The following is a 14,771-nucleotide window of genomic DNA, read 5'->3' as shown; positions in this document are numbered from 1 at the left end:
TGGCAGATAGCATCTTTTCCAGTTCTTGGGAATTCACATGACTGTAATTCTCCTTAATTTCTTTGAAGCTGTTGATGATAAAATGCAGGCTTCAGTCTGAGCCCTTATGAGAGAAGTTGAGAAATGCTTGGGGCCTGGGAGTCTCTTTGAAGGTCTGGATGCTGTCCTTTGTGAGCCTATGCCTCTCCAAGGCTTCAGTGAGCCAGAAGCCAGAAGATACAGGGAGGTGAGCCGGGCTTATAGACAGTGAGGCCTCTTCAGTCAGGGTTTTACCCAGGGAACTGCACTGTGCCCTGGGGGCTCTGTCTCACCAGTCTCCTTTGGCTCTACAATCCACCACATCGTCAGAGCTGTGCTGAGCCTCATAAGGACACATTTCCATAGGCCTGACCTCTCTGAACCAGGAATGGAAGCATAATCTGGCAGCCTGATTCCCGCATCCTGGCTTGTCTAGCACACCTGGCTCTAAATCTGGGAAACTGGTTCTCATTAAAGAACGAGTGTGATGGTACAGACTCAGAGTCTAGTGTGGAATGGTGAAGTAACGCTGTCACCAAAGTAGCTGCATTGAAAATGGGTGTTTCTTAAGGAAAGCTGGAGAGCCTCTGCGTACCCACAGCTGCCCTCTTGTGGGGAATTCAGAATATGGCAACAGTGCCTATGGAGGTTTTCTCTGCTTGGGAAAGAGGGGGATTAGAGAGTGAAGCATATGAAGTCAGTCTTAAATGAAGTACCTGAGGTATTTGTCCAACACGGAAGATCATCCAGTACAGATGCCATACCCTCTCCAGACACAGGCGCAAGGCAGTGGTGTTCCGTCAACCATGGTGAGTCCTGTGCCAGTGGGATGGTCTTCTCATGTCTCCAGAGGATGTTCCCATGTTCTCTGGAGCTCATTGCCGGCTCCTGAAGGGTTCAGGTGTCCTCAGTTGGTGCTGTACCTTTGTGCCCAGTTCCCATTGGTCAGTGATTTGCATCCATTTCAAGCCATGTACAGAAATGGTATTTCAAGGAGTTAAAGGGTTTAAATGGGAAAAGTGAATCTTGATAGCCTTATAATCTCAAGTTAGGAAGGAGAGGCTCTCTTAAAGCGTCTGAAGCACAAACTATAAAGGGTATCCTTGGGGGTTTTGCCATAGAGATGAGTGAAACCCTGGCATCAAAGATGCCATCAGCCACGTAGTGGCAGAAGATCCTTTTGATGAATATACCCGGGAAAGGTAGCTGGAGTTTAAAACTAGCTCCTAGAGGCTGGTGCAGCTCAGGGAGAGAATTCTTACCCATCATACAAGCAGTTGTGGGATAGAAATGAGAGACTGAAGGGAAACTGAAGTTTAAAAATGGGGATTCCTGGAAGACAAAGGTAGATAATCCACAAACTGGTGGCATCTGTAATTCCCGTTCCAGGGCACCTGGCGCCCTCTTCTGGCCTCCACAGGTAAAGTACACCTGTGGTACATATGACATTCATGCAGACAGAATACTCATACATATAAATTAAAAATAAATCATTAAAATATTAAACAAAGGTCCACTTATTAGCTAGTGGAACTGGCAATGCCTTAAAAATCTGACTATTGTACAGTAGCTCAGAGGTGAGTGGGGACTTAGGTGACCACTCACAGTGAAACAAGATAATGGACCATCATCCAAAGAACTGTTCTTGAGCTTGAGAAAGGGGGGAGTTCGTGCATCCCTCAGCATGGGTGAGCTTCCAGCTTAATGATATAAACTTGATCTCCTCTTTAAAAAAAACTTAAAAAAAGTATTCATTTTAGTCTTTTTTAAATGTATGCATTCTTTTTGTAAAATGTATGCATCTATGTGTGTGCCTGCATGAATTTGTATATTTGTCATGTGTGCAGGCACCAAGAGAGGTCATCAGATACTCTGGAACTGTAGTTAAGGGAGTGGTGAGCCACATGACTGGGGTGCCAGGAACTGAACTCGGGTCCTCTGCAAGTGCACTAACTTTTGACCCAGCTCTCAGGCTGGTTTTGTTTTTTTGTGACAAGGTCTCACATGGCCCAGGCTGGCCTCTAACATGCCAGTCTCTGAGGATGGCCGTGAACTCCTGATGATCATGCTGCTGTTTCTCAAGTGCTAGAATTGCAGGCCTTGTGCCATCAGGACCAGAAGGGTCTGCTTTTTTTTTTTTTTGTCTTTGCCACAGCTGCTGTTTCTCCTCCCTTTCCCCAACCCCTCCTTCCTGCTCCTTCTCCCTCCTCCTCTTGTAGAGGAGATTTAGTGACAGAATGGTACTGGCCCACAGTTTTGTCTGTGTCTCAATGTATGTTTCCTGAGAGTAAAGGTGTTTCCACAATACAGTGGGGTTTTTACCGTCTATGTTGTAGATAAGTTTTTGTCTTTCAATATCCTAAAAGTTCCCTTTGAAAGGAGCAGTTTCTGAAAAGAGTATGCTAGGTCTCATACTTACTGAATCCAAGAATTCAGTAAGTTGAAATAGAAAAAAAGGAATATGTTTAACATCTAGGCTACCTAAATTTTTACAAATAGAGGAAAAATGAAAGACAGAAGGAGATCGTTGGAACTTTTTTCTGACAGGCTTTTTTGGCCGCTTGCAGCCCTGGCATCTGAACCTGGGGTGTCAGAGAGAGTCTCTGGGATTCTGTTTTTTAAAAAATATATTTAGTTTTTATTTCTGTGTGTGTGTGTGTGTGTGTGTGTGTGTGTCTGCACGCGCCTGCGCATGTGTAACTGTGCATGTAAGTGCTCACAGAGGCCAGATGAAGGTGTGAGATCTCCCATCGCTGGAGCTACAAACATCAGGGATGCTGGGAACCAACCCCGTATCTTCAAGAGCCACAAGTGCTCTTAACCACTGAGCCATCTCTCTAGCCCTCCTGATTTTTCCCCAAAGATTTGTTTATTATTGTTTTATCTGTGAGTGTTTTGCCTGCATGTATGGCCACCACATATGTGCAGTTCCTTTGGAGGCCAGAAGAGGGTGTTGGAACCCTGGATCTGGACTTAGAATGTGGGTTCTGGGATCTGAACCTGGATCATCCAGAGGAGTAGCTGGAACCCTTAACCACAGAGCCATCTCTCCATCTTGATTCTGGTTGTTTTAGTCAGTTGTTCCTTCTATGTAGATGTTCTGTCTGTCTCTGGAGGAAATGTTCCACAGTTCAGGCTTGTGACTGTCTGGGCCTCTGGGCTGCAAAGATGGTATTGATAACTTAGGACCCACAGGGTGAAAAAGGTTGTTCCTGGGCTGTGGGAGCTGCTGAGTGTTAAGCCAGCCTTTCCAGTTTTGTCCTGTCATTTGAGAAATAAGGAAGCAAACCCACAGAGGTGGTGAGTCATCAAGGGCTAAGGATCTTTGAGAGGTTCTCAGCAGAAGCTGGCAACCCCCCCCCTCCCGTTAACTCATTTTCTCCTGTTGGTTAGTTCTTGATTTTTGTTTCTCTCTCCTTGAACAGCACCCCAGGTGAAGCTGACTAATTCTCAGCAGGATGCATTCTTGTGCTTACATTCTTTCTGTTTCTCTTGTGGTTGTTTGGCTGGTTTGGGGATTTTGTTGTTGCATTTTGCTTACTGCTTTTGAGACAGAGTTTTGCTACCTAGCAATGGCTGACATATTTGCTATGTAGCTCAGTCTGACCTCCAACTTAAGAGGCTGCTCCCGCCTCAGCCTGCCTGAGTAGTGGGATGACAGGCATGCACCAACCACCATGCTCGTTTCTAGAATTCTCTTTTGCTTGATAGACTGCCACAATCTGCTCAATTCTTGAGATTTAGCCTTCTCTATGAGCCTTGAACTTGTAAATGCTTTCTTTCTTTCTTTCTTTCTTTCTTTCTTTCTTTCTTTCTTTTCTTTTTTTTTTTTGAGATAGGGTTTCTCTGTAGCTTTGGAGCCTGTCCTAGAAGTCACTCTGTAGACTAGTCTGGCTGAAAACTCAGAGATTTGCCTGTCTCTGCCTCCTGAGTGCTGGGATTAAAGGCTTGTGCCAATACCACCTGGCATAAATGCTTCTTTAAGCCTCCATTTGTACTTGGTTGTACCTATTTTGCATTCTCTTCTTGCTGTCTTTTTAGAACATTGTGGTTCTGCCCCCATTGCATTTGTGTCCGTGCCTTTGGCTGTATTCCTGATCTTTGGTTATTTTTCTTTGTTAGCTACACTTAGGAATCACTTTCCTAGAAAGACATCCCCAGGCGGGAGCCTCCCTCACAACCTCGCTCTCTCACTCTACTGAGGGCTACTGAGAATATTCTCCTGCATATTGTACTCTTTCACTTTCATTTCTTGGAAGCCTACATCAGTTTAGGAAGATATTGTTCCGTTGGTGATCCATTGCCTCCCACCCTGGCATTGGGATGAAAAGAACACAAGGCACAGTCTCTTTTTGTCCTGCCCGACACTGCTAGTGCCTAGAGCAACACTGGACATTTTATGTCCTTATTTTAGAACCATCCTTCTGTTCTGTGATTTGCCCAAGCCTTATAAGATTCAATATGTAATCATCACCATTGGCTAAAATTTTAGCAATAGGATACAAAGCAAAGTCAGCATGAGGAAGGAGAAAGGACGTGGGGTAACCCAGGCTAACCCAGGTGCTAGTTTCTCAGCTCCTCTACCGGATGCAGTCGATCTCTAGGGTGTGGGTGCAGCAGCACATATGCCTCTTCTACTCTGGAAGCACAGTGGACAGAAAGTGTTTGATCACAGTTCCTCTCTGCTTAGTAGGGACCAAAGTCACAGTCTCAGTACGGGCTGGTCTTACTTTGACAACTGCTCGCTATCAAGTTCTCTGATGCCAGTCAGTCAGGAGGCAGCCTCGAACACAGAACTTCCCAGACACGGTAGTCCCAGGCTGGCCATTCTAGCCTTCCTGTGCTAGGATGGGGGTTCTCTGTAACACTTGAAAAGGGAGACATTGGCTCTGCCCATCTTGCTCCTTGGTCCCCAGGTGCTGAAGCACAACGGCTCCTCAGAGATCCTCAACAAGCTGTATGACACAGCCATGGACAAGCTGGAAGTGGTCAAGAAGGACTATGATGCCCTGAGGAAGAGGTACAGCGAGAAGGTCGCCATGCACAACTCAGACCTGAGCCGCCTGGAGCAGCTGGGGGAGGAGAACCAGCGCCTGCAAAAGCAGACGGAGATGTTGACTCAACAGAGGGACACAGCCATCCAGTTGCAGCATCAGTGCGCCCTCTCTCTGAGGAGGTAGGAGCCCATGCTGGGTGCCGGGCAGTGTGTGGGGGGGGGGTAAAAAAATGGGTGTCTTTTGTCTGGGGCTCCTGTCTTTTGTGGGCTTCTGCTCCTCTGTACGATTTCCAGGAGAAAAACACCTAAGAACACTATGTTGTTCCAGTCAATGAGAACACTGTGCTTGATGCTGCCCTAGCCTTGAAATGATTTCCTTTCCTTTCGTCTGAGTGCACTGTTTTGTCCTGAGTACCCTGACTCCTAGATTTCCTTATAAACCTAGCTCTCCCAATGGGAAAGGTATATCCTGGGCAGCATGTCCCTTGAAATTTCATTTTTATTAAGGACCATTGCTTTAGATATGATTACCACCCTGGACAGTATTCCTGCAGTGTGTGAGTTCTCTACAGTGGTCATTTGGTTCCTGTGAAGATTCTCTGTATATAAGTAGATTTAGGAACAGCCAGTTTGGACCCAGGCAGGTGTCTCTGCTGCAGCGTTCAGGAACATGACTGTTACTGTTTGGTGCTGGAGCCCCTAAGGTATTCTCAGGCACACATCTTAGGAAATGCTGCTTGGGTGCAAGATGCCTTGGGCAGGAAGAATGAGCTAGCCTCATGACCTTGTTCAAGTGCCCGGGTTGCAGGGCTATACGGGTCTACCTATAAAATGAAGTGGTTGCATAGTGAGTCATCATGAGGCTATGTGCGCCTTTCCAATGCTGTGATTCTGGCATTATTTTGTTTTTTTATGTTGTTCCCAACCCCCCAATAGCATAGCTTGATTATAGGAGAAATGTGCTGTTCTTTTTAGTAGAGTAGAGAGCATGCAGTCCTCACTTCAATTTCTGGCATGTGTTAAAGCCTGAGAAACATTCCAGGCCCAGGGCACTAGCACTCTGTGATCATTCTCTCTGGGGTTGCAGAGAATGACCTCAGTCAAAACTTCATGCTTGACTGTGTACAGTGGGGCTGGTGCAGGGGGTAACAGCCTCACAGCTGACATGCAGGCCCCTGCCCCTCCCACCTCGCATTTTCCTCCCCAGGTTTGAGACAATCCACCACGAGCTGAGCAAAGCCACAGCTCAGAACAAGGACCTTCAATGGGAGATGGAGTTGCTGCAGTCTGAGCTGACAGAGCTGAGGAGCAAGCAGGTGAAAACTGCCAAGGAATCTGAGAAATACAAGGAGGAACGCGACGCGGTGTACAGCGAGTACAAGCTCATCATGAGCGAGCGCGACCAGGTCATCTCCGAGCTGGACAAGCTACAGACAGAGGTGGAGCTGGCAGAATCCAAACTCAAGAGCAGCACATCTGAGAAGAAGGCAGCCAGTGAGGAAATGGAGGCCCTGCGGCAGGTAGGCAGTGGTTCAGCATGGAGGTTGGCCATAGAGTTCTTGAAGGCTGAATGAGAAGGTCTGAGGGGGCAGGGGCTTTTCTTTGAAGGTTATCAGTAGCTGGGTTGTGAAATACCACTCGGGCCTCTGCTGATCTTAGGCTTGGTGTTTAACTTTAGTCTGGGATCCAGAGGAAAAAATGGGACAGAGTGTCTGACCATGGTCCTGGACACAGGAAGACACACACGGCTGAGTTGGGTGCAAAGTGCCTTCTGGGTAGGAAGACCGAACCAGTCTCATGACCTTGTTCGGGTGACCAGGCTGCCAGGCTGTATTATATCTATCTATAAAATAAAATGATTACATAGTAAGTCGTCAAGAGGCCGTGTTTGTCTTTTTCATGCTGTGATACTGACATTGTTTGTTTGTTTCAAAATAGCATAGTTTTATTATAGGAGAAATGTCCTGTTCTTTCTGGTAGAGTGGACAGCTACATTTGAGTAATCACAGACCATCTTGAATTATCTCACACTGACTCTCTGTGAACAAGGTCCCAAGACCAAAGTTCTTAGCTGCATAGACCTGTTGGCCTCCTGGGTTCAGAAGAGCGCTCTTGGGGGTCTTTGTCCACCGGCCGTGTGTGCTCAGAGGAGTTTCTGGTTTTCTTCTCAGGGAGCTTTGGAGTTTAAAGTTCTTGTGTGCACAGCTTTCTGCTGAGTTGAACCGTAGGCCTTGTCTTAAACCTAGGATGCTGTTCTTGATTCATGCCTCTACTCCGTGATTCTGATTTTCAGTGTAGGTCTGTTAGGGTACAAAGGGATGCATGAGAAACAGAATGCAGGGTCAGGAAGCTTGGCAGGGTGCTCTGCAGAGATCACTGTGTACCGGGCATGAGGCAGGGTGGGTGGTGTGGGAATGTGGTGGCCAGGCTCCCTGTCTTGTGTGCTTTCTGTTACTGTGATAAACAACATGACCCCAAACAACTTGTTGAGAAAAGGGTTTATTTCATCTACCAGGTTTTAGTCCATCATTGTGGGAAGTCTGAGCAGGAGGTTCAGCAGGGCAGGAGCTTCAAGAAAAACCTCTGGAGGAAATGCTGTTTACCGGCTTGTTCCCAGGGCCACATCAAGCTACCTTTCTTATATGGCTCAAGCCCACCTGCCTAGGGACAGTACTGCTCATATTGCTGGACCCTCTGATATCACTTTGCAATCAAGAAAATGTCCCACAGGGGTGGGAAGTGATTCAGCAGTTAAGAGCACTGGCTGTTCTTCCAGAGGACCCAGCACCCACATGTTGGCTTACAAAAATCTGTAACTCCAATTGTAGGGGATCCAGTGCCCTCTTCTGGCCTCTGTAGGCACAAGGCACACATGCAGTGCACATACATACTCAGGCAACATACTCACGCACAAAAATATAAAAGTAAATCTTAAAAAATACATTAAAGAAAATGATGTCCCACAGGCATACCTGCAGGCCAGTCTGTTAGAGGCATTCTTCAGTTGCATTTCCCTACTCTAGGTGTGTCAAGTTGACAACCAAGATTAGCCATCATTAGCCTTTCTGCCTGCACTGAACTCTTCTATGTTCAGGTAGAAGTTGGGGCTGTGAGGAGGGGGAGGGACTGAGGCTCTGTACTAGAGTGTGAGCCTTCCTCATTTTCATGGCCTCTCGTCTCTCTTACACTACAAACTGGCTATGATAGTCATATTTGTCCTAGAGGGATGGTTTTCAGGTGACACAAACAGAAAACATGGTTAGCAGTTGCATCCTCATGGAGTTACAGTGATAGGAGTCTTTTCCATCACTGCCTATTTAGGATGAGCACAAGCCCTATGCAACTGTTTGTATGGTAAAATGGGCCAATAATGGCAATCCATACAGGAGGATTGATGTTCCCAGATGGTTGGGTGAAGGTTAGTGCTAAGAGGAACATGTAGTACAACAACATTGTGTGTGTGTGTGTGTAGGTATATACGTTTATGTCTCTCTTTCTCTCTGTGTGTGTCTGCGTATATATTTGTATGTCTCAATCTGTGCGTGTGTGTCTGTGTATGTATATGTATGTCTGTCTCTGTTTCTTTCTCAGTATCTTTCTCTCTCGTTCTATCCCCCCCCCCCCCGCATGCTGTCCCTCTGTGTGTGTGTGCAGGGCCTTGCTCTCAGTATCACTTGCTATACCATTGAGATACCTGTTTTGTCTGACATTGATAAATTTTAGAAAAAAGAATTATGTAAAAAAAAAACCAATCTTCCTTTCTTCCTTCCTTCTTTCTTTTTTTCTTGTATATAGGGTCTCAGTTTGTAGTCCTGGCTAGTCTGGAGCTCTCTGTATAGAGCAGGTAGGTTATCCTTGAGTTCAAAGATGTGCCTCTGCTTCCTGCGTGCAAGTGCTGGGATTGCAGGCATGCACTACCATGCACATTCACAAACCAGCTTTTAATAAGTCAGTTTAATGCACTAGAGTTTGGTTAATGTCCTAGATAGCCCACCTGTTCCTTTTTGTGTCCTAGTATCTAATTGTGTGCCTGCTGAAAACAGAGATGTAATATCAGGTTAGGAAATCACAGTGACAAGATAAAACAAAACAAAATACAAAGCAAAACAAAACAACACTTTGGAGAATGACTAAATTGGTCACTAGACTGGTTGGACACCTACTGAGTGACCTCGTGGTAAGACAGCAAGCCTGCTCCATAGGATCTCCAGATTTCAGAAGTTACCTGTGTAGGCTATGGTCATGCACGCAGAAAAATATGCAGATCACCCAGTACCCCCTGGTGCTGGCCTCTTTAATGCGGAGGCTTGACCTCTGAGCCACAGCCCTCAGCCCTAGGTACTCAGCACTCAGGCAATCAGGCATGCCCTTTAGTCTGAGTCTCCTGGGCCTGTGCAGGGGGTCTTGGCTGGGTGACAGGTGGCTTGTCAGCTGAGGCAGGAATCTTTTTCCAGGAGCTGTTCTGAGTTAGCAAGCAGCAGGGGAGAATCCCCTACCTTAGACCCTCCTGCAGCCACTTGAATTGATGTTCTTAACTTCTCTGCACGTTGTTCTAGATTCACGCCCCACTGACACTAGCCAAAAGGAATCCAGAGCTGTGGTCCTTAGGTGTGATGTGGCCCTGGGGAATGATAGCCACATTGTTTGGCCACCTGTCCCAGGTCAGCTGGATAGGCCCTTCAGTTCTTCTGGATTCCTGATCACAGAGTGTCTTGTGGAGTTTGCCTTGAAAAGTTCTCCCAGGTCCAAGCTTACCAAATGGAGCACCGTGCCATACAAGGGCTATTTGGGATAACCTGGCCAGCTGTGCTTCCCACTGCCTCTGGGTACAGCTGTTTCTGCAAGAGGAACTGAGCTCAGCTGTGCAGGCAGAACAGCAAGATAGTGCTTTAGAGGGGCCCTGCCACAGGGAAGGTGTCCAAATAGAAACAAGACTGTCAGGCCTGGAAGTCATGTTTTCTGAATCACAGCTGGGGCCTTTGGTTGGGCAGTGTATCTGCTGGGGTCTAGGGTGCAGACCCTGGGCCCTTCTTGATGGCCCCTTTTTAGGTGAGAAGTTTCTGAAACAGCCCATATCTTCCCAAGCCCATGCACCAGAAGTACCTGGGGCCGCAGGACCACTAAGGATGTCAGGGTGAGACCCCAGGCTGAGTTCCTGGAGGCTGAGACCTGGTGTAGAGGTCAGCAGAAGGCAGAGAAGAAGCACCGGCAAGGGTGGTCTCTTGGCAAGGGCAGTACTGTTCTGTTGGCAAGTCACTGCTGGCTTCCTGCAGTGTGTCATTAATCAGATTAAGGGATCAGCTAGAGGTCAGTTGCCTGGACTGTCTTGGCTCCCTAGTTCCACTGTTGTCTTAATCTCCCTACCCCATCTTACTAAAGTGTCTGAGGAGCAGTGTTTTAGGGTGATTCGTCTCAGAGGCTAGCAGTTTGGAGAAGCCCAGTGGGATTAAGCGGAGGCAGAGGTGGATGGGAGCCCCCCATCTCCAACACTGGTTCTCTGTGCATGTGCACCTCCTGGGCAAAGGGGAAGAGCCTTACAGGGAGACAAATGCTGCTGTGTTTCAGGTGGAAGTGCCTGGGCTCAGTGCTTCCCTTGAAACTCAGAGCCTTCACTTTGGAACTAACCCCTTTCACCTACCTCTTGCCTTCAGATCAAAGACACAGTGACCATGGATGCTGGGAGAGCCAACAAAGAGGTGGAAATCCTCCGAAAGCAGTGCAAGGCGTTGTGCCAGGAGCTGAAGGAAGCCCTCCAGGAAGCAGATGTGGCCAAGTGCCGGCGGGACTGGGCCTTTCAGGAGCGGGACAAGATTGTGGCAGAGCGTGACAGCATCCGGTAAGGGTGCTCTTAGATGGGTGTGGTCCTGTATTTCTCTTGAACACCAAGGTCTGTTGGTAGGGTCATCGGCCATTGTCCAGGTAAAAAGGCAGGGACTACAGCACCTCCTTCTCCCCCTTAGCTCATTCTTACCTCGTCTCTTGTCTTTAGGATTTTCTATTGTAATTCCTTTCTGCTTCACTTTTGGACATCTTGAGTGTGTGCTATGACCAGGTCAAATCCACCTTTCTGTTTACGGTCTTGATAGAAGCAACTTGTATGAATGTGTCTGTTGTTTTTTTCTTCTCTGTGCTGTGTCCATTGTGTCAGCATCTTAGGTTCCTGAATAGCAAGAGTTTCGAGGAGACTGCCATGTATCTATGCCTAAAATGGGCTCCGGAGCAGGGGTTGGGGGGGGAGAGACAAGGCCCACTGCCATTTGAGCTAGAACTTGAAGCTTGAGTGCAGCTTCCTCAGCAGGAGAGGAAGTATGGACATGGTGGATGGAAGGGGTGCACGTGTGGCATTGTAGGTGGAGGAGGCACACGTATGTCCTCTGGATGTGGCCAGGTCCTGGTCTGGAAAATCGCAAAGAGGAGAGTGACAGTGTCCTTCAGTTTGGGTTCTGAGGGTCTTGACTGGAAGCTGAGGAGTGTAGGCAAGATCCTGAGCTGGGGCAGAACCAGGGATGCTGGGGGTGGTACAATGAGTTGGTCATTGAGGGATTCTGGAACCCCCCACCCCTAGGCTATGAAAGGGTCAGACCTGTGCCCTAGCAGGGAGGATCAGGAACTGAAGGTGGTGTGCGGTGTGGCAAGAGCTGAGGCCTCTAGGGTGCTTCCTGTGTTCTCTTGCTGTGGTTTGATCTCCAAAAGTGGGATCCTGTTCTTCCAGAGTGGGATCCCGAGCTGGCTGTGGTCAAGGAAGCGGAGGTTTCAGGCTGTGCAGGCATGGGGACCAGCTGGAGGGCTCATTATTTTGGAGATGGCCAAACACAGGTTCTTCTGCTGTGGGCTTGTGTATCCTTCTAGATGGAGGAAATTTGGGTTTCCTTTTTGGAGTTCCATTGGGCTTCCACATTGCACCTAAACAGAATTACATAGACAGAGGACTGAGTACGGGCTCAGGGCCCCTCAGCCTGGTAGTGGCATGGCTAGAAAGCCCTGCATATGATCTGTTAAGGAACTCGTGGTTGTTGGAGCACAAAAGCCCACCAGGGGGAGCTCCACTGCCACAAAACTCATGCTGGAAGGGTGAGTGTGTGGAACATGGGCCTTCTGCCCCAGGGACATGCATGGCATTGAGGTCTAACTGGTGTCCTTGGTTACATGGTGGGCTGGTCTGGGTGTTTGATGAGGCTGAACCTGAGGAATAGGGGCTGATAGGTGGTGTGGTACAGACTATGTGCCCTTTCTGCATTTTTGCCATTTCCAGTAACCATGGCTTCTCCTTTGTAGTAGTAAGAGCGGCGGGGCTGCGTCCCCAGCACCCCGCTGCCCGCAAGCTTATGCCCGAAATAACAACACACAAACTGTATTCATTTAAACACTGCTTGGCCCTTTAGCTCTAGCCCTTACTGGCTAATTCTGATATCCCGATCAACCCATCTCTAATAATCTGTGAGCACCGGTCTTACCAGGAAGATTCTAGCCTACGTCCATCCTGGGTCGGAGCTTCATCGCGTGTGCCTCAGAGAGCAGAGCTCTCGCGTCCGCCCTGGAGATGGGAGCATGGCGTCTCCGGCTGAGGCGTCTTACCTCACTTCCTCTTCCTCCCAGCATTCTGCTCTGTTTACTCCACCCACCTATGTTCTAAGCTATGAGCCCAAGCAGTTTGTTTATTACTCAACCAATGAAATCAACAGATTGATATATGACACTCCCACATCACTCCTTTCTTTACCAGGACTCTGTGTGACAATCTGAGGCGGGAGCGGGATCGGGCTGTGAGTGAGCTGGCTGAAGCCCTTCGTAGCCTGGACGACACCCGGAAGCAGAAGAATGATGTCAGCCGTGAACTTAAGGAGCTCAAGTAGGCTTGGGTGTTACCAGTGTGGAGTGGGCTTGTGCGTAGGCTGTCCCCTCTGCCTTTTGGGTGAGGCAGCCTTGAGTGCACTGAGGAGGGACATGTCTCTGTTTTCCTTCACTCCGCCTCACTGTGCAGTCTATAGAATGGGTTTGAATGCTGACAGTTCTCAGAAGATGGCACCGGTCTCTTGATAGCTCATGGAAGGGTGACAAGTACCCCATGCAAGGCACATGGCATGGAATGTCCTGTTCCCAGGCAGTCCTTCTGGGGACAAATATGCCAGCATCATTTGCAGTCCATTCATTTCCTTATTCACTCAACACAAAGTGTATTGAGTATCTGCTTTGATTCCTTAGAGGCACAAAGCAAATAACACCAATTAGACCACAGTGCTGTAGAAACTGGGCTAAAAGTGCACAGGAAGAGAAAGTCAGCCTGTCCCCACTCCCTACCCCAGAGTAGCACATACTTAAGTGAACAAAGTAACAGCAGTCAGTTTTCCAGAGAATTACAACTGTGGCTTGGTAGTCTGCTCTACCTAGGTTCTGTAGATGCCCATCTGGAAGGCTGTGTGGGGTGTTGGGCACCTGCCTTTGAGTCACAGCACCCTCCAAGAGGGTCATTTGGACACTTGGTAGCACTTAGATATGAATAGGAACTACAGTTTAAAATAGAAACGCCAATGACTTAGAGTCTGCACTCAGATGCTGCCTGGGAGGCAGCGGCTCAGCTCACCATGTGGTAGCTCCAGAGCCGGTGTAATGAGAGGACAGCGGGCAAGTTCACATGTGCATGCGCAGGCGGCCAAACCTCACACAGTGAGTGGGTCTTTTCAGGAGGGAGTGGCAGCTTCCCTTCCTCCCATTTGAGATCTGTCTGTTAAGATCAGTGGCTTCATTATTTAATAACCTACAGCAGAGCTGGGTACTCTAAGGAATTGTTCAGGGCTCTAGAGACAGGAACAAGGGGTGGAATCAGGTACGGGATCCCATCAGGTAGGAATGCAGCTTATTGGTAGAACATGGTATGTGTAAGACTCTCATTTTGTTTAGCACTGAAATCAAAAAGAAAGAAAGATCCATTTTAAGGAAAACTCTCAAAGCTCCAGAGTATGGTTTGGAAGGAGGTTTTGCATATTGCTTGAGCCAGAAGACATTCAAAGCACTGGGTTCTGTTTGTTTTTTCAGTATTTCAACTATGTATATGTGTGTATACAGCAATATATTTTGAGTTAATTAAAAAAGATGAGAGGTTTAGTTGAAGGGAAGTTTTTGTTTAAGATTTACTTTATTATTTATTTATGTATATGTGTGTATCTGTATGAGTGAGCTGCATGTGGGTGCAGGAACTGAACAATTGAACTTAGGTCCTCTGTAAGAGCAGCCAGTGCTTTTAACCCTGAGCCATCTCTCCACCCCCATCTCTCTTCTTTATAAGCTATGGATGCTGACCTGCTCAAGTCTTTCCTATTGAATTACTTTTGTACCTTTGCATCATTTGGTGGTATTTCTGGGGCACTCATTCCATAACTTTGATCCAAGTGTCACCACATAGGCTCCGTTGCAGATGCTTTAAAAATTTTAAGTTGGATGACTCCTCACATAATAATTTTTAAAACTTTTATCTGTGTGTGTGTGTGAGAGAGAGAGAGAGAGAAGGGGGGGGAGAGAGAGAGAGAGAGAGAGAGAGAGAGAGAGAGAGAGAGAGAGAGAGGAGTCAGTTCTCTCTCAACCTTCCTTCTTGCTGAGACACGTTTCTCTTATTTCTGCATGCTGTCCACTCTAAGACTGGCTGGCTTGTAAGCTTCTGGGTGACTTTTCTCTCCTTCCTGTCTCACTGTAGGAGTGCCTGGATACAGATGCACACCACCACATCCAGCTTTTTAATTTGGTTCCAGGGCTCCGACTTGGG

The 14,771-nt window shown here is 47.7% G+C and overlaps 1 protein-coding gene across 1 annotated transcript in view; it reads left to right on the top strand.

Moving 5' to 3' along the window:
* Dlg5 (discs large MAGUK scaffold protein 5) overlaps nucleotides 1-14,771 on the top strand; it is a 106,981-nt gene that overhangs the window by 54,941 nt on the left and 37,269 nt on the right. The window contains exons 6-9 of the mRNA XM_026789532.1: nucleotides 4,935-5,194; nucleotides 6,222-6,534; nucleotides 10,666-10,850; nucleotides 12,738-12,863. Of these exons, the coding sequence (XP_026645333.1) occupies nucleotides 4,935-5,194; nucleotides 6,222-6,534; nucleotides 10,666-10,850; nucleotides 12,738-12,863 (884 nt within the window). The remainder of the gene's footprint in view (nucleotides 1-4,934; nucleotides 5,195-6,221; nucleotides 6,535-10,665; nucleotides 10,851-12,737; nucleotides 12,864-14,771) is intronic.

Source organism: Microtus ochrogaster, unplaced genomic scaffold (genome assembly GCF_000317375.1).
Source record: "Microtus ochrogaster isolate Prairie Vole_2 unplaced genomic scaffold, MicOch1.0 UNK21, whole genome shotgun sequence".
NCBI classification, from domain to species: Eukaryota; Metazoa; Chordata; class Mammalia; order Rodentia; family Cricetidae; genus Microtus; species Microtus ochrogaster.
The sequence above is the reverse complement of the archived record's forward strand: the minus strand, read 5'-3'. Positions and strand labels throughout refer to the sequence as shown.